Source organism: Petaurus breviceps, unplaced genomic scaffold (assembly GCF_028583685.1).
Source record: "Petaurus breviceps papuanus isolate PSGF00001 unplaced genomic scaffold, PetGlider_PUasm1.0 90784, whole genome shotgun sequence".
NCBI lineage: Eukaryota > Metazoa > Chordata > Mammalia > Diprotodontia > Petauridae > Petaurus > Petaurus breviceps.
This window is the reverse complement of record NW_027187345.1, coordinates 9,100,474-9,126,609: the sequence shown is the minus strand read 5'-3', so window position 1 is coordinate 9,126,609 and position 26,136 is coordinate 9,100,474. Positions and strand designations below refer to the sequence as shown.

The 26,136-nt window shown below is 35.7% G+C and overlaps 2 protein-coding genes across 7 annotated transcripts in view; both read right to left on the bottom strand.

Annotated features, from left to right (window-relative positions):
* Positions 1-4,290, bottom strand: part of KATNA1 (katanin catalytic subunit A1) — a 35,547-nt gene extending 31,257 nt beyond the window's left edge. For 2 of the 3 annotated variants that reach the window (XM_069069707.1, XM_069069709.1), the window contains exon 1: positions 4,021-4,289. The gene's annotated coding sequence lies outside the window, so the exon portion shown is untranslated. Of the gene's footprint in view, positions 1-4,020 lie in introns of all 3 variants that reach the window. The other variant, XM_069069710.1, reaches the window with a different exon arrangement.
* A 17,171-nt stretch (positions 4,291-21,461) lies between these two features.
* The window catches only part of LATS1 (large tumor suppressor kinase 1), a 52,842-nt gene continuing 48,167 nt past the window's right edge, over positions 21,462-26,136 (bottom strand). For all 4 annotated transcript variants that reach the window (XM_069069704.1, XM_069069702.1, XM_069069705.1 and 1 more), the window contains one exon: positions 21,462-25,412. In XM_069069704.1, coding sequence (XP_068925805.1) covers positions 24,903-25,412 — 510 coding nt within the window. In that variant the 3' untranslated portion in view covers positions 21,462-24,902. The remainder of the gene's footprint in view (positions 25,413-26,136) is intronic.

The following is a 26,136-nucleotide window of genomic DNA, read 5'->3' as shown; positions in this document are numbered from 1 at the left end:
CCACTAACTTGGCTCCCTCCAGCCCTTTTTTAATGGGACTCAAGAGAACAAAGACTTTCTGGCAGTTGAGGAGGCGTTTGTCCTACTGCAAAATGCTCTAATAACAAGCTTAGGCAATGTATTATTCAATGTACTCTATAACAGAGTAATGTCTTATGTGATCTAGAATTAATTAGAAATGCAATGATCAAAATAGAAAGATGTACTTCAATCTACACTGATATATCAAGCAAGACAAAATATCCATCCCATATTGGTTTTTCTAATACAGATAAGAAAACTGTTTGCTAAACATAAAAGAAAAAAAACAATGGAGGCATTTGGAGAAATGTCCTGTCATGGAAAGTGGCATAGTAGGTGGAAAAGTGAGAAGATCTGTGTTCAAATATTGGACCAAACACTTAAAATTTGTATGATTTTGGGTTTTACCTCCCAGGCCACAGTTTTCTCATCTGTAAAATGAAGGCGCTAGACTAGATAATAGCTTCTAAGATTCATGCTAATTCTAAATCTCAATAGTGCAGACTTAGTATTGCTAGTGCCCACATTTCCAAGGAAAAAAAGAATACCAGATTATTAACTATAGTAGTCAATACTTTTTGAGTTAACATACACACACACATACATATACACACACACACAGCCTAATACAGAATAAATACTTAATAACTGCTTGATAACTGAATGATTGCCAAACACTGCTACAATCAGGTATGTGGTATAGTGAAGAAAGTCAGGAAATCTAGTTCAAATACTGTCTTTTATATTTTATTTGTGTGACCTTCAGCAGGTTGTTTTTACCTTGATTTCCTCATATATAAATCAGGGATGGATGGTGGTAGACTAGAGATTTCCAAGGTCCCTTCTAACTCTAAAGCTATAATTCAATGGGGCTACCCTGTGTTTAAGACTCCATAAAATTAGGGATGCATGCTGTACACACAAATAAGTAAACATTTTTACTTCTTTGTAAACTGAAAAGGAGTGAGGGGTAGAAACCAGTGATAAATAAAAAAAGGTTTCTTTACCTCTGTTTTAAAAGGTAATGTTCATAGTAAATTTCACTTTCTTGGTTAGATATTCTTCATGGGAAATGAATTGTCATTTTATAATTTTGTTTTTTATTTTAAAAAAAATTCAGTTCAAGAAAACATCTAGTCCTCTAAGAGACAGATTATTGATTATACAGCACAATCACTCTGTACCAAGCATTGAGGGAACATTTTCTAAACACCATATTCCTCCCAAATTTAATGGCAGTACTGTATAGTTCTACAAGATTTTCTAATCCTGAATACTCACCCTAAATTTCCACTAAGCGAATACACTTAATTTTAACTATAATTTTTGAACATTAAATATGAATTCAACATTTTAATGCAATCCTACAAAAATATCAAACTTTTTATAATTTTAATAAAATTCCTATAAAATTTTTTTGTCCAAAAAATTTCAAAGAATTTCAACTTCATTCAATATTACCTCTCACAATTATCACAGGTTGCACCGACATTGTTTCAGAACAAGCTATTCCACTTACTCTCATCCCTTGAGAGTCACCCTTTGTTTAGATGGCTTGTGAGGGATTAATGACTTAACTGATGACTAAACTCATTAAAATTAATTGAGCAAGATGCTAATAAAATAAGCAGCAAGATCAGATTTTTAAATGAAATGCAATGACATCTGATGTTTCAGAAAGGTCAGGCCACATGTGATATCTATGTACTAAGTGTGAGTACAGTTCTTTTTTCCATATACAACTAGGAAATAATCAGAAGTGGAGGAGTCCTTTGTCAAATAGATGGAGAACAGGCAATAAATAAATAAAAACTTTATCACCTTTCCTCAAAGCTCTCAAAAGGAAAAAAAATAAAACTCCTCTGAATTTAGTATTTTAGGTGCTAGGTTTTTTTGACATCGAAGTATGGGGACGTTGTTAAAATGTGGACAAAAATCAATGAAAAATTTTCTGCTCCTTTCTTCAAGGCTGGCTTACTCAAATATATAAAAAAAGATTAACTATACATTATCTGAAGTCAAACCAAAAAGTTTTTAACATAAGCATCAGAGTTCATTCAGTAAACCAAACTTCAAAAAAGAGCAAGGTGTTGTTACACTGGCAAATAATTCTTAACTTCTTAACTAACATCTGAGGTTTGTAATTAGATTTTGCAGAAACTATAAATTAGTCACTGGTAATGATGAATAATCACTAATTAATGACCCATGATCACTTAGAACATGGTAGATGTTTTTCCTTTTTTTAAGCTTGAAAAGTTATTGCTGTGGTACAAGAGTACCCTAGAATAACCTACGTTCAGAAATTATTTTGAAAATTAAACATTTTAAAGATGGGGAGTGAGGACACTATTTCTTTGCCCCTATAATCAAAAACCTGCGTTCATTAAGGAAATATTTCAAAAATTAAACATTTTAAAGGTGGAAGAGTGAGGACACTATTCTTTGTCATTGTTAGTAAATGTTACTTTGCTGTGGTAAGAAAATGTAATGGAAAAAGTCATATACATCCTAATTTAATGGTAAGATATAAAGCTCAGTTTATCCTAGACAAAACTGGGGGGAAAGGAATAAAGAAATTAATGGGCTTACACAATTCAACAAAAACATAGCCAAAAAGCCACATTTAAGTTAGCTTTCAAACAAGCGGGATGACTAAATGTAGTCAGAATTTTATCAGTAGTCAACATGCTATGACTTCTGATAAATAACACTATCTTTGTAAAACAGTCAATATAGTTAAAAGGAAAATATTTAGCCCTATGCTGGAAAAACTGAAAATTCCACAACTGTACTTCATATTAAATTTCTGAAGTGTATTATCTAGGACTGGTATGAAAGTAATCAATACTGTCTTTTAAAATTTTAACATATGATATAAAGTTAGGTAGATATAATACGTAATAGTGTATGGTTATTATCAATGTTTCCTGGAAAGGCTGCTAGCATTTCTCTGTACAAGAATGACCATTATACCAATTATTTTTTGAATTTTAAAAAAAAGTCTAATTCAAGAAACCATCTTTAACTAACTTCTAAAAATTTTTAATCCTCCTATGGAAAAGTTGGGCTACCCTATCTGTAGATGCTACATATTATCAAACATACTATATACCGAGGACTTTTCAGCCTGTATGAACACCACATAAACCACATCAGCAATCTTTAGTGTTCTATCATTGTGACTAAGAAGGAGAGATCTTTGCACACATTCTAAGACACCAGCAATGCTTTTTTAGCAATCAAAGAAGGAAGTTGTACTGTTTTAGAAGTGATGACTGGGAGGCGGCTGCTTATAAACCTGGCAGGTCACAATTAAGACACAAGACACTGACTTGTTTTTAACAAAGTGCTGTCGTGGTACTTTGATAAAGCATTTCCAGTTATGAAAAACTCACGCTCCTCTATAACTTTGCCATTAATGCAACAAGGAATAACATCAGGGGAAAACAACCTTCAATAAGAAATTTTCCGCCAAAACTACCTACTTTTTTTTAGAAGGGGTGGGGGCAATTAGAATTTGACAACGCTATGAAAAACTAAAATGGGAATTACTCTCAAAACGACTCATCAACTTAAGAGCCAAAATAGAAAGACACTGCTGCTGCAAAACTAGAGTTTTGGGGAGGGAGGGGGGGGAAACGGGAGGGAAACAAGAAAGTCTTCAAATAAAAAAAGGGGGGGGGGGTGCTGAAAGAAGCGTTCAAACACCGGCCGCTCGACCGGCCTCGGGAGTTCTCGGGTCACCCGAGGAATGGGAGTGGGGTTGGGGTCAGGCCCCAGCTCGGCCCCAGGCCCCCCGGAAGAGGGAAACCTAAGCTAGGAGGAGCAGGTGTGTCAAGTAACGAAGTCGGGGACTGGGGGCTGGGGCTCACTCAGAGCAGGAGGAATGCTGGGCGAGGCCCCCGGACTTCCCACCCCCACCCCCACCCCCACAGCCTCATCGCCCACGGCCTCGGAATGGGGGGGAGGGAAGAGGGGAAAAGGGGAGAGGCTCACCTGTGTTCGCCGCGGCGTTGGGGGCTCGGCGGAGGAAACCGTCCGCCGCGGCTGGGGGGAAGAGGGGTGGGACGGGCCCCTCGGCCCACCCCCAGTGGCGATGAAGAGAGGCCCTGGAGACCCTACCCTGCACTTCCCCGCCCAACCGCCACCACTCCGGCGCCGCCGCACCACCTCACAGAGAATTTGAAGTCAAACCCGCCAGGGTCACTTCCGGCGGTGGCCGCGGCGGCCCAGGCGACATCGGCGCATGCGTGGGAGAAAGGGAACGCCCCGGGAGCGAGGACGAGCGGGGCGTGCGCGCGCCTGGCCTCGCTCCCGCGGGGAGCGCGTATACGTCGGCAGCGGGGTGGGGCTGGCGGCGAGGGTCGGGGCAGTGTTACCTGCCGCGAGCGTTCTAAGCGGCGCCGCGGCATCCCCGGCGTGTTGCCCAAGGGGACAGTGCGTGAGGAGCCCCAGCCTGGGCCGCACCTTGAAGGGGAGTCACTCAGCGAGGTGTAGGCTGCGGTTAGCGAACTCTCCCCCTCCCCACGGGGTCTCTCCAGTGCCTTCTCGTTTGAGGCGCTGTCACTCCTTTCTCTAAGCCGGAAAAAAAGACTTTAAGTGTATGGAGAGACAGAGAGAGAAGATGGAGACAGAAAGTCTACACACACATGCACACGCACACATGGGATTCTAAAAGTCTCAGTGCGACTTTAATAGATTAACAGTCTACACACACACACACACACACACACACACACACACACACACGGAGTCCCAAAAGTCTTGGTGCAGTTTTAAACTTAAATAGCTTTTGAGATAGTATGTGTATACACACGTGTGTATGTGTGTGCATACACGTGTTTGTACATGCACAGTCACACACACATACATGCATATATTGCGCATCTATATAATTATGTATGCATTAAATATTGTTTCTAATTTAATTTGAAGTCATTGTAGACATTTAATTCTGTTTAACATGCATGCATATATGCTCACGATACACGTGTGTGTGTGCACTGTTAACATAAGTGTGTACATATACATGTACGCATTGTATACACACGTCTCAAGAGTTATTAAAGCTTTTTTTATAACTGCACTAAGACTTTTGGGACACCCGGTGTTATTGCATGTTTCTCCTGTATTCAATCCAGACTCTCCTTTTCAACATTCGCTTCCTCCATTCTATCTATACAACAGGATACATAGCTTTCATGCAGGACTTAAAAGGTTTGCAGTGTTTTATGTTGCCTCTTCTGATCCTCAGGACAATCCTATGACAGAGATATTATTATGCCCTGTTTTACAGACGAGGCACAGAGGCTGAGGTTGTGTGACTTGTGCGGATTCGTAGCCAAGGAAATGTCTACGTGTGACTTGTGCGGATTCATAGTCAAGGAAATGTCTACAGAAGGACTTGAACTAAGGTCTTCCTGTCAGTACTCCGATTGTCTTGTCATGGAGCCGCCGATTAGTTTACTAGTTGCTGAAATACTCCCGGCTCTTTCCTGTCTTTAGTTACCCCCTCCCCACCCACTTAAAATGCTCTCACCTTGCTTCCTATCTCACTAAAAATGTTGTGTCCATTAGCTGAGAGCTCCCTCCTCTCCTCTTCTCACAACACCCAAATGCCTTCTGTTATTATCTCCTCCTTCACCCCTGTCTCTCACAATGAGGTGGCCCTTCTCCTTGCCATGGCAAGCATCGCTGCAAATACAAGTGATCCCATTCAATCTGGTTTCCTAAAGCAGATTGCCCCTTTTATCATCTCTACTCTCATTTATCTTCAATCTCTCATTTTCTACTGGCTCCTTCCCTATTGCTTACAAAAATGCGCACATCTCCACCATCCTCAAAAATCCTTTCTTGATCTGTTCATTTCCACTAGCTATCATCTCATATCTCTTCCTTTTTTGGCTAAATTCCTTAAGAAGGCTATCTATAATCAATGTCTCCCCTTCTTTTCCTCTTACTCTCTTAACTCTCTACACTCCGGCCTCAGATCTCATACAAACAAAACCACTCTCACCAAAGATACCAATGATCACTTAATTGCCAAATCTAATGGCAGATTTGCTGTTCATTTGAAAGTTCAGTTGTTCGGTAAAAAGTACTTTGCTTTCCTACTGTTATTATTGTCATTTTTCAACTAAACATAAGATAGGAATAGATATGTCCACAGTATCTTGCAAAGTTCAAGATTCCCCATCATCAAATCTTTAGAGGGTCAGTCAACTTGATTGGACTAGGGGAGTGCCTGGATCCAGAGCCACAATTCCACTTCCCTACCCTCTCTGTGTCACAATGATGAAAGCAAACCCCCCTTCTCCCTTTCTTTCAACTCTAGCTCTGACAAAAGCAATTTAAATCAGCCTTATCATTCCTGGAAAGAATATGCCAATCAATGGTCCTGTGACTCCAGTCACCATTCCCTCTGCCTTCCTGTCCAAAACACTCTTCTGCATGAACTCAATCATAAAGTGGAAAAGGATAGCAGATGGATTAAAAAACAGAATCCAACAACATATTGTTTACAAGAAACACATTTGAAATACAAAGTTACATGGAATTTAAATAAGGGGCTAAAGAAAAAACTAAATAAAGCAGGGGTAGCAGTCATGGAAAAAACAAGAGCAAACATAGATTTGATTAAAAGAGATTAACAGGGAAACTACATTAATGTGAAAGCTATCATGGACAACGAATTAACATAAGTACTTAACTTATTTGCACAGAATGGTATTGTATCCATAAACTTAAAGGAAAAGTTAAGTGAATTATAGGAAAGACATACAAAACACTCCTCCCTGGTTGAGACTCCTTTATATGTATTGTGTTCTGTTAGGATCTACGCTTTTTGAGTTATTAGGACTCTTTTGCTTGCCCATATTTGTATCCCCAGTACTTAGCAAAATTCCTGGCACATGGTAAATACTTAAATGTTCCTTTCTTTATTCATTCACTCTTTGTTCCCCATAGGGCAGGGTTTGCCACTGGTCTTAGCTATATTGGATTGTAAAAGCAGTTGTCACACAGACTTAGGTCATAAGTATCAGGTAGGACAATCTGCCTATCATACATTTGCTCACTTAGATATCTGCCACCTGTATAAACACACGGTATTATGATAAATTAGATAATAGGTTTGGCAGCTGGAAAATTGATCCTTTCAAAAACCATGTAATTTGTTTTGGCCTTGCCAGTATGCCTCTAGTTCTGACAAACCTAGGGTTCAAGAAGTGGGTGTCAAGTCCCAAATTAGTGGAGGATAATAATGGTCACCATATTCCCCTCAGGACACTTAAAGTGAAAGTAGAGGTTTTCAAGCATTAGCCCCCATACAATGTAAGGAGTATATTGATTCTCTTGGCTCCAAAATGGGATGAGGCCAGGGATTATGGTCAAAAACCTGCCACAGTATTGGCTAAGGCTTTGTAAATTTGGAGTTTTGTGATATGGAAAAGTTCACACAGCAGTAAGACAGATATGAGGACCAGATGCAAGAGGTGATACATATAAGGCAGAAGAATCTGTTGTTGGAATTCCACATATGAAATACAAATCACATGTGGATCTGAAGTAGAAGCTATGTCTGAAGAGTAAGTAGGCAAGATAAAGTCAAACAGATCCAAGATACATACAGTAAACATAGCCCAAGGTCAGCCAATGTCCAGAGAAATTGTATGTCCAAATTGATCTGAGCTTGAAGAAAGGGTTTATTTACAATTTGTCACATGTCACATGATCTGAGCAAATTAGAGTCCTAGCATATGATTTATTTATAAGCCCTGTACCCCCTTGTACATCTGAATAAGCTTTAACTGTTGTCAGAAACTAGCTGTTAATGTTATTCTTTTATTTTATTTTTTTGCTTTTTGGAGGGCGATTGGGGTGAAGTGACTTGTCCAAGGTCACATAGCTAATTAAGTGTGTCAAGTGTCTGAGGCTGGATTTGAACTAAGGTCCTCCTGACTTCAGGGCTGGTGCTCTATTCACTGTGCCATCTAGCCACCCCAATGTTATTTTCTTAATGGGCAAAAAAACCTGTCCTGAATGCAATAGAAAAGAATGAGAATTTGAAACTGTGCCCAAAGGGTGAAAAAACTGCATACTCTTTGACCTAGCATTACCACTACTAGGTATGTATCCCAAAGAGATTTTTTTTTAAAGGGGCAGAGGAGAAGGACCTATTTGTATAAAAATATTTATAGCCACTCTTTTTGTGATGGCTAAAAATTGGAAATTGAGGAGATGTCCATCAATTGAGGAATAGGTGGAACAAGATGTGGTATATGATTGTAATGGAATATTATTGTACTATAAGAAATGATGAACAGGATGATTTTTCCTTTTTAAAAAATTATTTATTTTTAGTTTTCAACATTTGTTTTTATAAGATTTTGAGTTTTAATGTTTCCCCCCTCCCTCCACTACTCCCTGTCCAAGACAGCATGCAATCTGATATAGGCTATACATATATGATTGTATTAAACATATTTTCACATTAGTCATGTTGTGAAAGAAGAATCAGAACAAAAGGGGAAAACCATGAGAAAGAAAAAACTAAAAAAACAACAACAAAGAGAAAATAGTATGCTTCGATCTTCATTCAGACTCCATAGTTCTTTTCTCTGGATGTAGACAGCATTTTCCATCATGAGTCTTTTGGCATTATCTTAGATCATTGTATTGCTCAGAAGACCTAAGTCTAACAAAGTTGCTCATCACACAATGTTACTGCTACTGTGTAGTGTTCTCTTGGTTCTACTCACTTCACTCAGCACCAATTCATGCAAATCTTTCTAGGTTTTGCTGGTCTGCCTGCTTAGCATTTCTTGTGGAACAACAGTCTTCCATTACATTCATATACCACAACTTGGTATATTGGTGTTCATAAGTCATTCCCCAATTAATGGGCATCACTTCAAATTCCAAATTTTTGCCAACACAAAAAGAACTGCTATAAATATTTCTATACATGTAGGTCCTTTTCCCTTTTTATGGTCTCTTTGTGATACAGATCTAGTAGTGGTATTACAGGATCAAAGGGTATGCAGTTTTATAGCCCTTTGAGCATAGTTCCAAATTGTTCTCCATAATGGTTGGATTAGTTCACAACTCTACCAACAATGTATTAGTTTTCCAGTCTTCCCACATCTCCAATATTTATCATTTTCCTCTTTTGTCATGTTAGCCAGTCTGAGAGGTGTGATGTACCTCAGAGTTGTTTTAATTTGCATTTCTCTAATCAATAATGATTTAGAACATTTTTTCCTATGACTATAGATAGCTTTAATTTCTTCATTTGAAAACTGTCTAGTCATACACTTTGACCATTTACCAATTGGGTAATGACTTGTGTTCTTATAGATTTGACTTGGTTCTCTATATATTTTAGAAATGAGGCCTTTATCAGAGACACTGGCTGTAAAAATTGTTTCCCAGTTTTCAAGAAGGTTGATTTCAGAAAAACCTGGAAAGACTTACACTAACTGATGCAAAGTGAGCATAACCAGGAGAACATTGTACACAGTAACAACAATATTATATGATCAACAACTGTGAATGATTTAGTTGTTTTCAGCAATACAATGATGATCTAAGACAATTTCAAAATCTCATGATGAAAAATGGTATCTGCTTCCAGAGAAAGAAGTGATTGAGTCTGAATATAAACCAAAGCATACTATTTTTCTCTTCTCTTTTCTTCTTTCCTTCCTCTTTCTTTTTTCTTCCTTTCTTCCCTCCTTTCCTTCTCTTTTTTGGCTCATTTTCTTCCACAAAATGACTCATATGGAAATATGTTTTACATGATTACACACATATAACCTTTATCAGATGCTTACAGTTGGGGGGGTAGGAGGAAGGAATCGAATTTGGTACTTAGAACTCGAAAACATGAGTGTTGACATTCTTATATGTAACTGGGGAAAACAATATTTTTAAAAAACAGAATGAGAAATTGCAATGGGCCTTGGGATCCAAGAGCCACAGGGATGGTACCATACATAACTCATACAATTTGACTTCTATACCACTGCTCTTCAAGTCATTTACCCAATGATATCTTCTTTTTCTCACATTGCATCCTTCAATTGTCTTCAGCATTTGACAGTGTCGACCACTTCCTTGACAAATATTTATTCAGTACTTTCTTTTCGATTTTCCCACCACTTGTCTACCTGGAGCCTTTTTTCTCTTCTTTCCAAGGAGACTGAGCTCAGCATTGATATGGTTGAAATCCCTACGGAGGATTCCTCTGGGCCCCTTCACAATAGCTGTCCAACCCTTCAGAGAGATGTCAATATTTTCTGGGATGTCGACAGTTTGGTTGCTTACAATGGTCTTCATTCTGGTAGCAAATGGGCCAAAGCTATTCAGTACTTTCTATGGACAAGATGCTATACTAGATGCTAGAGATATGAAGATAAAACAAAAAACAGCAGCTTCCTTCAAGGAACTTTAATTTTCATTTTAGGGGATACAACATGTAAATAGAGATATGTATGTATATACATATGTATATATGTAAATATAGAGAGATTTCTATATGAAGAAATGGATAGATATTAATATATGAAGTAATTTGAGGAGATGGAAGAGAAATTAATAACCAAGGGGATTGGGAAAGGTTTCCCATACAAAATAATACATGAATTAAGCTTTGAAATAAGCTGTCAATTCTAAGAGACAGAGATGAGGGAGGAGTACATTGTGAGCAGTCTTGTAAGTGTAGTGTGAGAAGTCCAAAATCTCAGAATGAGTTGAAGTTGGTAAGGAACATTAATGACAATAAAACTTGCTAACATTATTTCCTTTTTTTGACAGTTATTAAACTAATAGGTCAAGGGAATGCTAGAGACATAGTTTACCTAGATTTTAGCGAGGAATTTGATCAAGTATCTCATGCTATTCTTGTGGAAAAGATGAAGAGGCAGGGCTAGATGATAAATGTATTTAAAACAGACTGACTAGGCAAATTTAGAATAGTTATTAATGGTTCCATGTCAACCAGAAAGAAGATTTCTTTGTAGAGTGTAGAATTGTAGTGTCTTTGCAGAATTTTGATTATTAAACATTTCTGAGTGACTTGATAAAGATAAATAAAGATGGTATGTTAATCACATTTCAAATTGACATAAAGCTAGGAACATATTGGATGACAATCAGGATAAAAAATCTTCACTGTCTAGAACATTTGACTGAATCTAAAAAAATTAAATATGGATCAATTTAACATTTAATAACAAAATTTTAACAAAAATTAACTTCACAAGTGTAACCTTGCCTGGCAAGGCAAGGTTAGTCATCAGTGTTTCAGAAAAAGATCTGGGAATATTCATGGATCACAAGCTCAACCTAACAAGGTAAAATGGCCACCCAAAAAGTGACTTTTTGGCTGCACTGAGATAGATTACAGAAATAAGGAGATAGAACCAATGTACTCTTTCTTGGTCAGACTATATCTAGAACATGGTGTACAATTCTAGGCGTCACATTTTAGGAAGGATATTGATAAGCTTGAGAATGTCCAGAAGGTGAAGGGCTTCAAGTTCATACTATATGAGGAATAGCTGAAGGAACTAGGGATATTTAGCATAGAAAAGAATAGGGTTGGGGGGACATTAGTTATCTAAGGATTTGAAGGACTGTCACATGGAGGAAGGATTTGTTTATTTGTTTTCTTTTTGGCTCCAGATGACACAATTAGGAGCAATGGGTAGAGATCCATAAGAAGAAAACTTATTTGATTTAAGGAAAAAAATTATTAACAATTGGAGCTATGCAGAAACAAAATGAACTACCTGAAAAGATAGTGGGCTCCCACTCATGAGACATCTTTAAGAAGAGGCTGGGGGTAGCTAGGTGGTGCAGTGAATAGAGCACTGGCCCAGGAGTCAGGAGAACCTGAGTTCAAATCCGACCTCAGATATTTAACACAAAAAACTAGCCATGTGACTTTGGGCAAGTTGCTTAACCCCAATTGCTCTCCAAAAAGCAAAAAAAAAAAGCATTTTATTTGTTCCTCTACTCTAAATGTAATGACAAGTTTCATAAAGTATGGTTTCTTTATATATATATTTCATATTAGGCCCACAGCTGACTGTCAGTTACATTTGCTGACTTATTCCACAGTCACTACAGAACATTACAAAGTTTCATCCTTGGAGTGACCTTACAGTAGTTTTAGTAGATCAGAGTCTCTCTCCCACATGATCCAGCAAGAGCACTGCTGAGTTTAAACAACATTAATTTGCACTTTGATACTTGGTGAATTCAGTGCTTAAGTGCATAATTGAGGGCAGTGAAAACCATGTTGGAAAATAGAGCTTCCCTACTGCCTACAAACATGCCCATGTCTTCACTATCCTCAAATAACCTCACACTTGACCCACCCACCCTTACAAGTTATCATACAATATCTCTTTTCCCTTTTGTAGTTAAACTTGAGAAGACTGTGGTAGGTACTCCACTTCCTTTCCTTTTACTCTCTTTTTAACTCTGCAATCTGACTTCTGATCTCATTATTGAACTGAAATTGTCTGAAGTTAACAGTGATCTCTTAATTACCATATTTAATGAATTTTTCTCAGTTGTCATCCTTTTTGACTTCTCCTCAGCCTTTGGCATTCTCACCCTTTTCTCCTTGATAATCTCTTCTCTCTAGGTTTTCATGACACCAATCTATACATTTCTCTTCCTTCCTGTCTGATTGCTCTTTTGTTTGTTGGATCTTTATCCAGGTTGTACCTCATAATCATGAGTGTCTCCCAAGGCTCTGTGCTGAACCCTCTGCTTTTCTCCCTCCATTCTATTTCTCTTGATGATCTCATCAGCTCCCATGAGTTCAATTATCATCTCTATGCAGATGATTCTCAGAGTCATTTATCCAACCCTAACCTCTCTCCTGACCTTCAGTCTCGCATCTCCAACTGTCTATTGGATAGCTCACATTGGATATCTCATAGATATCATAAAGGCAACATGTCCAAAACTGAAATGATAGTCTTTCCCTACAAACCCTTCTCTCTTCCCAACTTTCCTCCAAAAAGAAAAAATAAAAGGTTTGCATTGATGTCTTTTTTGGTTTTTACATTATCTTAGTTTTCCCCTCCCAGAAAACCTTCTCATATAAGAAATGTTTTTTTTTTAAGACAAAAACAGAGGGAAAAAATCAACATGACTAATCAATACATTGAAAAAGTCTAAAAACACATGCAATGTGCAATTCATGTGAACCTCCCACCTCCTCAAAAATATATGTTGGGAGTATCCTTGCTTTCAAACTATATTTGTTCTATATAATTTTGCAACATTCACCTCTGATTTTTTTGTGTGAGTGGTCATTCTCTCCAGTTACATTGTTGTAGTCATTATGCATATTATTTTCTTGGTTCTTCTTCACTCTGAATCACTTCATGTAAATCTTTCCATGCTTATCTGTATTCATTACATGTACTGTTTCTTACAGTAATATTCCATTGTGTTAATGTGACACAATTTATTTGGTCATTCTCCAATCAATGGCCATCTATTGTGTTTCTATTTCTTTGCTATCACTAAAATTGCTGCTATATTTTGGTATATATGGAGACTTTCTTATATATGGGATGTGAATTCAGCAGTAAAATTTCTGGGTCAGAGAGTATGGACATTTTAGTCAATTTAGTTAATTTCAAATTGCTTTCCAGAATGTTTGTGCCAATTCATAGCTCCACCAAATATGCAACAGTGTGCCTATCTTCCCATAACCCTTATTTATATTTTAGATATCAAATCCTTGTCAGATAAATTTGATATAAAGAATTTTTTCCCCATTTGACTTTCCTTTCTTATCCTAGGTACATCAATTTTGTCAGTGCAGGTTTTCTGTTTGTTTCTTGTAATCAAGACTTTTATCTTCTGTAAATGACTTTATCTCTTGTTTGGTCAAAAATACATTTCCTACCCATAGCTGGGAAGCATATGATCTGATGATTCTGTTCTAATTTCTTTCAGTATAAGCTTTAATATCAAAGCTGCATATCTACTTAGAACATATTGTGGAATATAGTGTAAGGTATTGGTCTAAGCCTAATTTCTGGCAGACTGTTTTCCAATTTTCCTAGCATTTTTTTTAATCAAACAGGGATTTTTTTCCTAAGTAATTTATGTTTTCCACTTTATTAAACACTGGGTAAATGAGTTCCATTGTTTCTGATTCTCTCTTGTGTAATTTATTACTCTGATGTGCCTATTTTTTTAAAAAACAAATACCCAATAGTTTTGATGACTGTTGCTTTGTAATATAGTTTCAGGACTGGAAGTGCTATTCCCCTTTTGTCCTTCCCTTTTTTCATTATTTCTCTCGGTATTCTAGATCTTTTGTTTTTTCAAATTAATTTCGATATGATTTTGTCAAGTTCTATAAAGAAGACCTTTAATAATTGGATTGCTATGACATTGAATGTGTAAATTAATTTTGGTAGTATTGTAATTTTTATTACATTGGCCCAGCCCAGTCATGAGTACTGAATGTTCCTCCAACTATTGAAATTGTTCTTTATTTCTTTAAGAAGTACTGTGAAATTTAAGCTATATAAGTCTTCTGTGTGCTTTAGTAGACCAATCTCCAAATCCTTTATGTATTTTATAGTAATTTGAATAGGATTCTCTTTTCTGAAATTAATGCCTTTTGGATTTTGTTATTAAAATTTAGAGATGCAATTGATTTTTTTTTTAATAAAGCAATTGGGGTTAAGTAACTTGCTCAAGGTTACACGGCCAGTTATTTCTGGGTGTGGTGCTGAGTATCTGAGCCCGGATTTGATCCAGGTCATCCCGACACTGGAGCCGGTGCTCTTACTCGCTGAGCCACCTGGCCACCCCTGATGGCAATTGATTTTTGAGGGTTTATTTAGAAGCCTGCAATTTTGCTGGAGTTATTAGAAGGCAAAATAAAGATAGAAAGAATCCACTGTTCACTTCACGAAAGATTTCCTACAAGGAGAAGTCCTAGGAAATATCATAGCCAAAATTTCCACATCAAAGAAAAAGTACTACAAGTATCTAGAAAAAAGTAAAGGTCATCTAGAAAGAAGTAAAGACAAAAGAGACTGATTGGCTTACAAACAAGAATAACTTGCCCTGTAAAGTTGAGTGTAATCCTATAAGGAAAAAATGGGACTTTTTATGTAGTTTGTTTTTGTTGAGTAGTTGTATACTACTATTCATGACCCAATTTGGGGTTTTCTTGGCAAAGATACTAGAGTGGTTTGCCATTTCCTTCTCTAGCTCATTTTACAGATGAGGAAACTGAGGGTTAAGTGACTTGCTCAGAGTCACATAACTTGTAAGTATCTGAGGTCAGATTTGAATTCAGGTATTCCTGACTCCAGGCCTGGTGTTTTTTCCACTTCACCACTTAGTCACCCCTTTTATGTAGTAGAAGCCATTAAAGTATTTCTGATGTAAAGACCAGAGTTTAGTAGGAACTTTGAAATACAAATACAAGACTAAAAGAAACCTGGAAAGGTAAATATATTTGAGTAATTGGAAGAAGGTTTATGATGATGTAATGCTAATATTCTAAAGAAGGAAAAGAAAAGAGTGTTCCTTCAAAACCTTGATATTGTCAAAGGATATTGAGGGAGTTGGAGCAGCTAGGTGGTGCAGTGGATACAGTGCCAGACCTGAAGTCAGGAAGGCTCATCTTTCTGAGTTCAAATCTGGCCTCAGACACTAACTTTGTGACCCTGGGCAAGTTACTTAACCCTGTTTGCCTCAGTTTCTTATCTGTAAAATGAGCTGGAAAATGATGGCAAGCCACTCTAATATATTTGCCAAGAAAATCCTAAATGAGGTCACAAAGAGTTGGACACAACTGAAAAATGACTGAACAACACTGAGGGAGCTAAATAAGAAAAACAGAGGACCTGGGAGGGAATTAGTTATGTTCTGAGAGTTTAAAGGTGGGGGGGGAAGGAGGGGTAAAGGGATGAGTAAAAGGAGAAGAAAAAATAAAACAAGAAAGGCTGAAACATTTTTCATAAATGAGGTGTGTGATAAGAGGATACAAACATGTTAGGTTGGAGAGAGTGGACATCAGATGAACTTCATTCTTATCTGGAATGATCAAAGAAGGGTTGAACATACAAAGAGTTTGGTGTAGAAATACATCAAATTTTACAGGGAAGTAAGTGGGATGCATGAAAATAAAAGAGGCTAACACTGGGTAAGAAGTAGTAGAAAGTGAAACCAACTTATTGATCCTGAAGGGTGAATTAAAAGAAAAAAAGGAAGATGGATGCCCACTCCATGAAATGGAATGCTTCAACAAATTGTGGTATATGAATATATGGATCATTACTATATGTAATTGTGGAATTACAAAAGAGTCAATTTCAGACGACCAATGGAGGTTTTTGAACATGTGTGGCATGAAAATGTAATATTAGATTATTTGGGCAGTAATGTATAGAGTGATTAAAGAAGCAATAGGCTGGGAGAAATAAAACAGTTGGGAAGCTGTTATAATAATATTCTAAACAAAAAGAGATGATGATCTAGACAAGGTTTGTTGTAGGAGGAGTGGAAAATTAGGAGAGACATGAGGAGGTAGAATTGGCAAGACTGGACAACCAGCTGGATGTGGCAAGGGAAGGAGAGAATACCCTTAAGAGATCACTAAGGGTTTAATCAAGAGTGAAGGAGAGAGTGATGCTATCAATAGAAATAAAGAAGCATTAGAATGTAAGCTCCTTGCAAAAGGATTCTTTCATTCTTTGTACATGTATCCCAAATACCTACTGGCATACAAGTACTTAATAAATGCTTGTTAATTGATAACTTCACAGGATCACAGATCTAGAGTTGGAACAGTCTTTAGAGGTAATCTAGTTTGATCCCTTCATTTTTACAGATGTACAAATTGATATTTGGGATTAGGTTTTAATCCAGGTCCTTCAATTCCAAATTCAGTACTTTGGTGGGGAGAATAAATTTAAATTTTGAGCATGTTTAGTTCAGAGTCCTGGCAGGATATTGGAATACAGGGAAGTTCTAGATAGGTACCACTTTGGAAATCATTTCAATAAAGCAGAAAATTGAAGCCATGGTTGTTAATCAGATCACCAAAGGAGATAGTATAGAGAAAAGGACTAAGGACAGATCCCTAAGGACACCCATTTTTTAAGGAGTTGGAAGAAGTTATGAAGTTAACAAAAAAGAGGAACTGTCAGAAAGGTGGGAAAGCTGTGTGGAATTGTGGAAGTTACAAGGAGAATCAGGTGTCAATAAGCAGTGGGTGAGTGATTATGTTAATAGTATTATTTCTTAACCATGGTAAGTTCAAAGAGTAACTAATCTTCAGGAGCATGTGCCTTCTCCAATGTCTTATGCTAGAGAAGTTAAGGAGAATGAGTTCAGTGGAAACCTTCCCCAGTCTTTCTTGTTTCCCCTATATCCACTCATCTAGTAGATGATATCCTATTTACACTGCATGATTCTTGCATATACATAGCTGTTTGCATGCTGTGTCCTTTATTAGAATGGGAAATTCTTGAGGACAGGGACCATGTTTTCACTTTTCTTTGCATCCCCAGGGGCTTAGCACAATTCTTTGTACTTAGTAATCACTTTAAAAAAATGCTCATTGACTGACACAAGGACCACTAGATTCAGAGTCAATTATAGAGTAGTGGGACAATTGATTGCAAAAGATTGAGGAGTAAGTGGAAGTATAAACCACTTTTTCAAAAAGTTCAGCAATAAATCAATAAGGAAAGATGACAGGAGCTTGAGGAAGTGACAGCATCAAGTCAATTTTTTAGGATGTGGAAAAATTTGTTCCTATTTGTTGAATAAGAGTAGAGAGCCAATAAAGATGGAGAGATTGACTAAACATGGGAGGAAATGTTTGGGGGATCTATCTCAGAGGAGATGGGAGTGGGAGATTTGTGTGTGTGTGAGAGAGTGCGAGAGAGAGAGAGAGAGAGAGAGAGAGAGAGAGAGAGAGAGAGAGAGAATTTAGAATCCTAGAATCTCCTGCTGATTGGGCTAAAGCACATTTGTAAAGTTACGCATTACTTTTTTTCGTTACATTTTAAGTTCTGAATTTTTTCTCTTCCTCTCCCCACCCCACACTAGAGAAGGCCACCATCTCACAGAGATTTACATGTAAAGCCATACTATGCATGCATCTATTTATCATTTCTTTCTCTGGAGGTGGAGAGCATTTTCCTTCATAGGTCCTTTGTAGTTTGAGTATTTATAATACTCAGAATAATTTGGTTGTTCACAATTATTCTTCAACAATATTGCTGTTAATGTATACAATGTTCTCTTGGTTCGACTCATTTCACTTTTCATTATTTCATGCAAGTCTTTCCACGTTTTTCTAAAATCAACAAGCTCATCATTTCTTACAGCATAGCAGTATTCCATCATAATCATATACCACAACTTCTTTAGCCATTCCCCAATTGATGGGCACTCCTTCAATTTCCATTTCTTTGCCACCACAAAGAATGCTGCTAGAAATATTTTAGAACATAGATTCTTTTCCTTTTTCCCTGATCACCTTGGAAAACAGACTTAATAGTAATATTGCTGGGTCAAAGGGTATACACAGCTTTATAACTCTGGGCATGATTCCAGATTGCTCTCCAAAATGGTTCAGTTCTACCAAGTGTATTAATATCTCAATTTTTCCACATTCCCTTCAACATTTGTCATTTTCTCCTATCATTTTAGCTAATCTGATAGTTGTGAGATATCTCAGAACCAATAATGATTTAGAGCACTTTTCATAATTTTTATTCTTCATGAAAAAAAAATGCCTGTTTATATCTTTTCACCATTATCAATTGAGGAATGACTCATAATCTTATAAAGTTCATGAAGTACCCTACATATTTGAGATATGAGACCTTTTTCTGAGAAACTGTCTATAAAATTTCTGATTTTCTGCTTTCCTTCTAATTCTGGCTACATTGGTTTTATTTGCACAAAACTTTTTAAATTTAATGTAATAAAAATTATCGATTACACATCTCACAACACTCTTTTGTTTATTCATAAATTCTTCTATCCTTAAGTCTGATTGCTAATGCATGCCATGATCTATTTTCTTTTATCTCCCTTTATATCTAGGTCATGTGTCCACTTTGATCTTACCTTGGCAAATGGTGTAAAATATTGTTCTATACCCAATTTCTGTCAGATTGCTTTACAGTCTTCCCAAAAGTTTTTACTAGTGTATTCTTATTCCAAAGGCTTAAATCTTTACATTTGTCAAACACAAGGTTACTATAAAATGTCTACTCTATTGTACTAATCCACCTATTTCATACCCAGTAAGAAATAGTTTTGGTAACTGCTGCCTTACAACAGTTTATGATCTCACACCTAATCCTCACTTTACATTTTTTCATTAATTCCTTTGATATTCTTGACCTTTTGTTCTCCCCAATGAATTATTTTTTCTAGCTCAATAAAATTTTTTTTGGTAATTAGGATGGCAATGAATAAGTAATTAGTTGAGGTAGAATTGTTATCCTTATATTGGCTTTGCCTATCCATGAAGAATTCGTATTTCTCCAAAGACTTAAATCTTACTTTATTTGTACAAAAAGTGTTTTATAATTATGTTCATGATATATATATATATATATGTAAAATTTTATAATTCCTGGGTTTTTCTCAGGTCTATTCCCTAGTGTTTTAATACAGTTTACAGTTATTCTAAATGGGGTATTTCTTACTACCTCTTCTTGCAGGGTTTTGTTGGTAATATGCAGAAATGATGCTGATTTATGTGAGTTTATTTTGTCCTGCTACTTTGTTAAAATTGTTCCAACTAGCTTCTTGAATTTCTAGGGTTTTCTAAGTATATCACGTCTGAAAAATGAGACAGTTATATTACCTCATTGCCCATTCTGATTCCTTCCAGTTCTTTTTTTCTATTGCTCACATTTTTAATACAATATTGAACAATATTGGTGATAATGAGCATCTTTTATTGGGAAGTCTTCTAAGTTATCTTCATCATAAATAATGTTTGCTGATGATTTAGACAGATGCTTATCGTTTTAAGGAAAAATCCATTTATACCTATGCTTTCAAGTGTTTTTAATAGGGATGAGCATTGTAGTTTTCAAGTTTTTTCTGCATCTATTGACATAATCTTGTGATTTTTGTTACTTTTGTTATTGATATAATCAATTATGTCAATAGTTTTACTCATATTAAACCATACCTATGTTCCTGGTATAAATCCCACCTAGTCATCATGTATAAATCTTCATGATATATTATTGTAGTCTCCCGACTAGTATTTTATTTAGAATTTTTGCATCCACATTCATTAATAAGATTGGTCTATAATTTCGTTTTTGCTCTTTGTAGTTTAGATATCAGCATTATACCTGTTTCATAAAAGGCGTCTGGCAGGCCTGCACATTACTTTTCAACAACATCCCAATAATGCTATGTGGGAATTATGGGACATCATGATCCTAGCAGGAGCAAAATTAAAAATAACCCAAAGGGCAATGAAAATATACATGGTGGATGCAAGCAGACCTTACTTGTAAAAATAGAATAAAAGATAACTAAAATGTATGACTAGAAATACAAGATAAACAGAATGAGAGTAAAGAGACAAGACAAAAATTGTCACTGGTAGCACCAAGACTATTTTAAAATGTCAGATAAATATCTTCAGTATATTGGATGGGTTTTCTATGGGGAATTTATGGAAAGATACAGAAAAAATATCACAAAGAATGAGAAACTTAGCTATGAAAGGGCACTTATCCACACCATTAGAAAGAATGACCACACCAATGAAATCGCAGAACCAAGTATTAGAACCTCTGTAGAAGACAATGTTAGTGTTTTTTTCTTGGTTGTGGTAAGACTCAAATTGATTTGGTAGTACTGTCACATGCCTATTACCCTTAAGCATTCTTTACTGGACTTGCACTTTCCCTCCACTAGTATAAAACTCAAGAACCCGAGGCTTTTCACTTTCATGTCACAATGAGGCACATGAGTAGGGTTTTCTTTGAGGAATAAATTTAGCCATACACTAATCAAATATATTCACCAGTGAAAAAAATATTTAAAAAGAGAATTTTAAAATAATGGAGATTTGGCACATTTCACCAAGTAAATAAAGGATGTTAATAGACTGAAAAGATGCAAAAATCATAAAGACAATTTTACACTCAAAGATAAGAAACCAGAAAGAAATAATATGCATGTTATAAAAAGAAAAAAGAATTTAAACCACGTCTAATTTGTGTAATGTATGAGTTGTATATATACTAAGCACTTTGCTATACAAAATATAGCTTTATCACTATATTTATTTTACTAAAAAACAAATGATGAATGAACTTTAGAACAGAGTTCTGCATTATATTTATGTAGCAGCATAATTAATTTCCAAACATATTACAGAGGAAAAGATTTTTATATCTTTTTTTATTATCCCAGTAGATGTTACACTAGAGAAAATGATTGAGAGAATACAAAGAGATTCATAAAACAGTCAAAAAAATGTCACTGATTACTGGTAACTATTACATTCAGAAAAATTCAAAGAATTCGGTATTGCAAGGCTGCAATTCCTTCTAACAAAGTATAATTTTATAAAACTGTAGTATTATAAGAAGAACATTTTTAATACAAAATACATATATACACAATACAATATAAAAGTAAACTGGTATAGTGCCTTCCACATAGGAATTTCTTTAAGGCGCTTCACAAATATTAAACTAATGTTGACCCAAATTATTCTTTGCTTTGGATGAATTAAAGCAAACAAATTAAATGTTTTACTTTAAACACCAAAGACATATTTTTTTCCTCAGAAAGGAGGGAAGAAAGATGAGAGGGAAGAAAAATGGGAGGAAGGGAGGAAGAGTGTTTAATGGTACCTTGGGATAACAACAGCAGCATTATCTATGAATCTGTCCACTGCATTTTCTAATATTTTAAACATTATTGAAATCAGAAGAAACCATTTCCACTCACAGTTTTGCACTTTGCAACAGTAGAAGATAACTTTTTTTAAAGTCAGTCTCAAAGTGACTTTCTAGTCATACATTCTCTAGTTTCTATTACAAATATGAAGGTAGAAAAGATATAGCAAGAGGTCCTGCCTTGGAAAGAATGTCATTGAACAATACATAACAATAATATTTACAATGATTATAGAACACATTTTATAAATACAATTTATATGAATAAATGGGCAAGTTAAAGAAAGACAATGAGTTCTTTTCTTCTAACAACTGGAAAAATTTGAATAGTCTCTCAGTTGCTATTTGTGAAAATCTTTGCACCCTTCCCCCACCCCCCAGATGTGCCAGTGTCTACAATGAATCAATATGAACTGAATTTGGCATAAGACTTAAGAATTAAAGTTAATCTGTATATATAAGCTATTAGAATTATAGATATCAAGTATGGAAACTATCAGTGACCCATATATGATATGTATACTGCTGTGAGAGGGTACTCCTAGAAAACAAGGGTTGCACGCAAACTCCCAAAATTGGAAATTATAAGCATTATAAATGTTTCCTTTCTTTTGAGGGAAGTGGGAACTGGTGGGGAGGGGCAAAGGTAAAGAAGATAGGTAAATATCTGTTTTTGTGAGAAATTAACAAAGCTAGTTCTGCACTGTATTGCACCAGAGATCCAGAAGCAAAAGAACTGTAAAGAGAACTAAACAACCCAGATTGTAAATTAAGAACTGTAGAGATTTTCTGATATGAAGAAGCAAGAGCTGAACAGGAAAATCTTTAACCAGCTAATTTGTTTTGCATAGAGTTTTATGGGAATAACTGTCCCATTAAGTGAACAATGTTATCCCCTTAAAATTAATTTTCATACGCCTCTCTGAGCAAATGTGCCTTAGAAAGAATCCTATCAACAGCCTACAAAAATACAATTAAAGCATTTTTCAGGCAACCTCTCCCTATATCATACCTCAACAATGGTGGGAGTTTCAAACTTAGATGAGCAGAGAGGCAAGTATGGGGACAGCAGAATGTGTATTACAGACCTTTTCTATCATACAATAATAGAAATGTCTTAAGCTAAATCTTAGTGAGACAACTTAAAATAAGTTTTACTATGTTGTTCTATCACAAAGGGAATTTTGAGCCTCTTCATATTTATGCATATGAATTAAATTTTTAAATTAAGCTTTAATATAACATAATTCTACTTTATTGGTGCCTAAGAAAGGTAAATTAAAATGGCAACTTTAACTGACACCCTGCTAGTACTCTCCCATCTGCCCCTTACCTCCAGAGCTAAGTTAAATGTATTTTGGGCAGAATTAACCACCAGGTTTTCCTTGAAACCTAACCATTATACACAATAAGGATGCTGAAATAAGTTATATATTAATGAAAATTAAATAAGTTAGTGAGAATTCATTTTACACAGAGTATAAAATAATTTCTTAGCAATTAACTCCCCATCCCACCCCAAAGAACTACAAACATTCATTTCTTTTCACCAAAGTTAAGTAGGTCTTAAAGAATTATAGTCAAATACATTTTTCTTTTAAAGATCATGTTTCCCTAATGTAGTACTATTCTGAATGAGTTCTAGTTTGACAAATAAACCTTATGATACTCCTGAAATTTCCTAAATCAAATAATTTGCTGTTAATATATGTAAAGGATTTCCTGGCTTTTCTGCCTTTAAAGCCCAACACAAATGCTATCTCCTCCATGAAGATTTCTCTTATTCCCGATAGCAGTGACCTTCCCCTTTGGACATTATATGTTGTACACTGTTTTGTACTTCAAATGCACTTATTATATATTATAGTTATCTTTGTATGTTTTCTATTCCCCTAGTAAGACTGTAAGCTCTGTAGTGAACAGGGACAGTCTCCTCTAAACATGTATTTCTCTTAGTGTTCTGCACATAGTAGGCACTTGGTAAATGTTTGCTGAACAGGATATTCAAGATAGTAGTTTATAAGAAATCACAGAAACTTGAAAATAAGCTTGCAATTTTGCTCAAAGCTACAAAAGAAATACAACATGAACAAATGGTAACAAAAATATTAGTCTAAAAGGTCTTTTGTATGGCAGCTGTTTCCTTTTAAACATGGAAATATATAAAAACATATAGCAATATGGAGAGAAAAATTGGTAGTGCTATAGCTTTCTAAAGTTTCTAAGCTGTAAAATATTTTGAATATACTATGACAGATGGACTACAATTACAAAAAAAAAAAGAGACTTTAACTGTTACTTTCACCCCCCTCTGATAAACAATGACATTGTTGCAACCCTGTATTTCCTAGTTCCAGGATGTGAATTATACAGATTATCATCAGCCCTCAGAACATACACTGACCAGATGGCTTAATTTTTCTAGTTTATATTGTAGCAAAGAGTCAGTGACACCTAGCTTTGTATCAAAACCAAGGTTATGAAAAGAACTGTAAATGCTGAATATATTTCATATTTGGTTAAAAGCAAGGTTAAACTGTCTTTCCAAAATTCCAAAACGTTTTTTTTTTATTTTAAAATTACTTAGTATATGTACAAATACATACCAGGCATCTCCTTTTAAACAAATCACTATTTCCTCGTTTTAAGTATTTAAAGTAACAAGAACTCACAAAATTCAGTTCATAATTTAACTTTCCTTATAACATTTTTTCCTAAATTATTGATTAACAATGCTGGAATAAATTAATATTTGAAATAAATTCCCTATAATTTGGGGAAATAAAATAATGTACACAGAGCAAAAATAAATAGCTCTGTCATGTTTGCATAATTTTTCTCTTGAAACCTCATAATACAATAGAGGTCTTTTTGCAAAATAACTGCCATAGAAATGTAGTTCAATTACTTTCCAGTGTGCTAAACATAAACTAAATCACCATTTTTGACCCCTGTCCCTGTGTGTTGATCATCTTCATCTGACTGTTGCTCTGAACCTTGTAAATTATTGTACTCATATTCAATAGGCTTGGGATAATTATATGGATAGCCATTATCATCAAAAAACCTTCGAAAAGTAAATTCATAGAAAGCATGCTCAGGATGCTTTCCATTCTTATACCATCCATTAAGAGTATCATTTATATTCCCTTCATCGTTATCCTCACTCCATAATTTATCTGGATCAACAGGGTCAAAATTTGATGTATCTGTTGGGTGTGTGATTTTAGGAATGTATGAAGCAGACTGCTGTCTCAGATCACTAGAGAAATCAATTGCTTTAAAAAATGGATGAGCTTTTATTTCATCAGCACCATTCTTCCCTAATCGGTCTTCTGGTCCTCGACAAAGTTTAATAATTAGGTCAGAGGCTTCTGGACTCAGTTTAGCTTGTTGGGGAATGTGAAGAGCTGTTTGCCAGTTGATTACCTTGAAATATATGGAAAAGAAAAAGCTACTTTAGACAACTAATTAAAATTTTTTATATAAAAAAACCCAAAATATGAAATAGAGTGGTTAATAAATACATCAGTTAAACTCCTTGGAGAAAAAATGTTATAAAAATCTAAGAGAATAAAATGTTATCCATTTTATATTTAACGAAACTCAGTAACATTGAAATTTTAGCCAGACAGATATTTCAAATCTTTCTCTGCCCTACCCCTTTACACTCAATACAAGGTTGTATGCAGGTTTAGTTTTAAAAGTTTTCAAGTATTCAAAAGCTGAGGCCAAACTTCTAATAATGATCCTTTCTATAGTTAGCTAACTAACAGCTAGGGGAGGTGGCTACTTGGTGCAGTGGATAGAGCACTAAACCTGGGGATCAAGAAGAAATGAATTTAAATCCAACTTCAGGCACTTACTAGCTGTGACCTTGGGCAAGTCACTTAACTTTTGTAAGCCTCTGTTTCTTCAACTGTTAAATGGGATAATAATAGTAACTACCTTACCTTCCAGGATGGTTTTGAGGATCACTGATATATTTGTAAAGTACTCTGAAAACCTTAAATTGCCATACAAATGTTAAGTATTTGTTACTTACACTGGTCCTTATACAAAAGATCTATATAGTGTGTTGTGATACCCCAACTCAGAGGCTTTCTGGCATGGTAGTTATCTGCCAGATGCTGCGGTCTGCTGACCTAGTTTT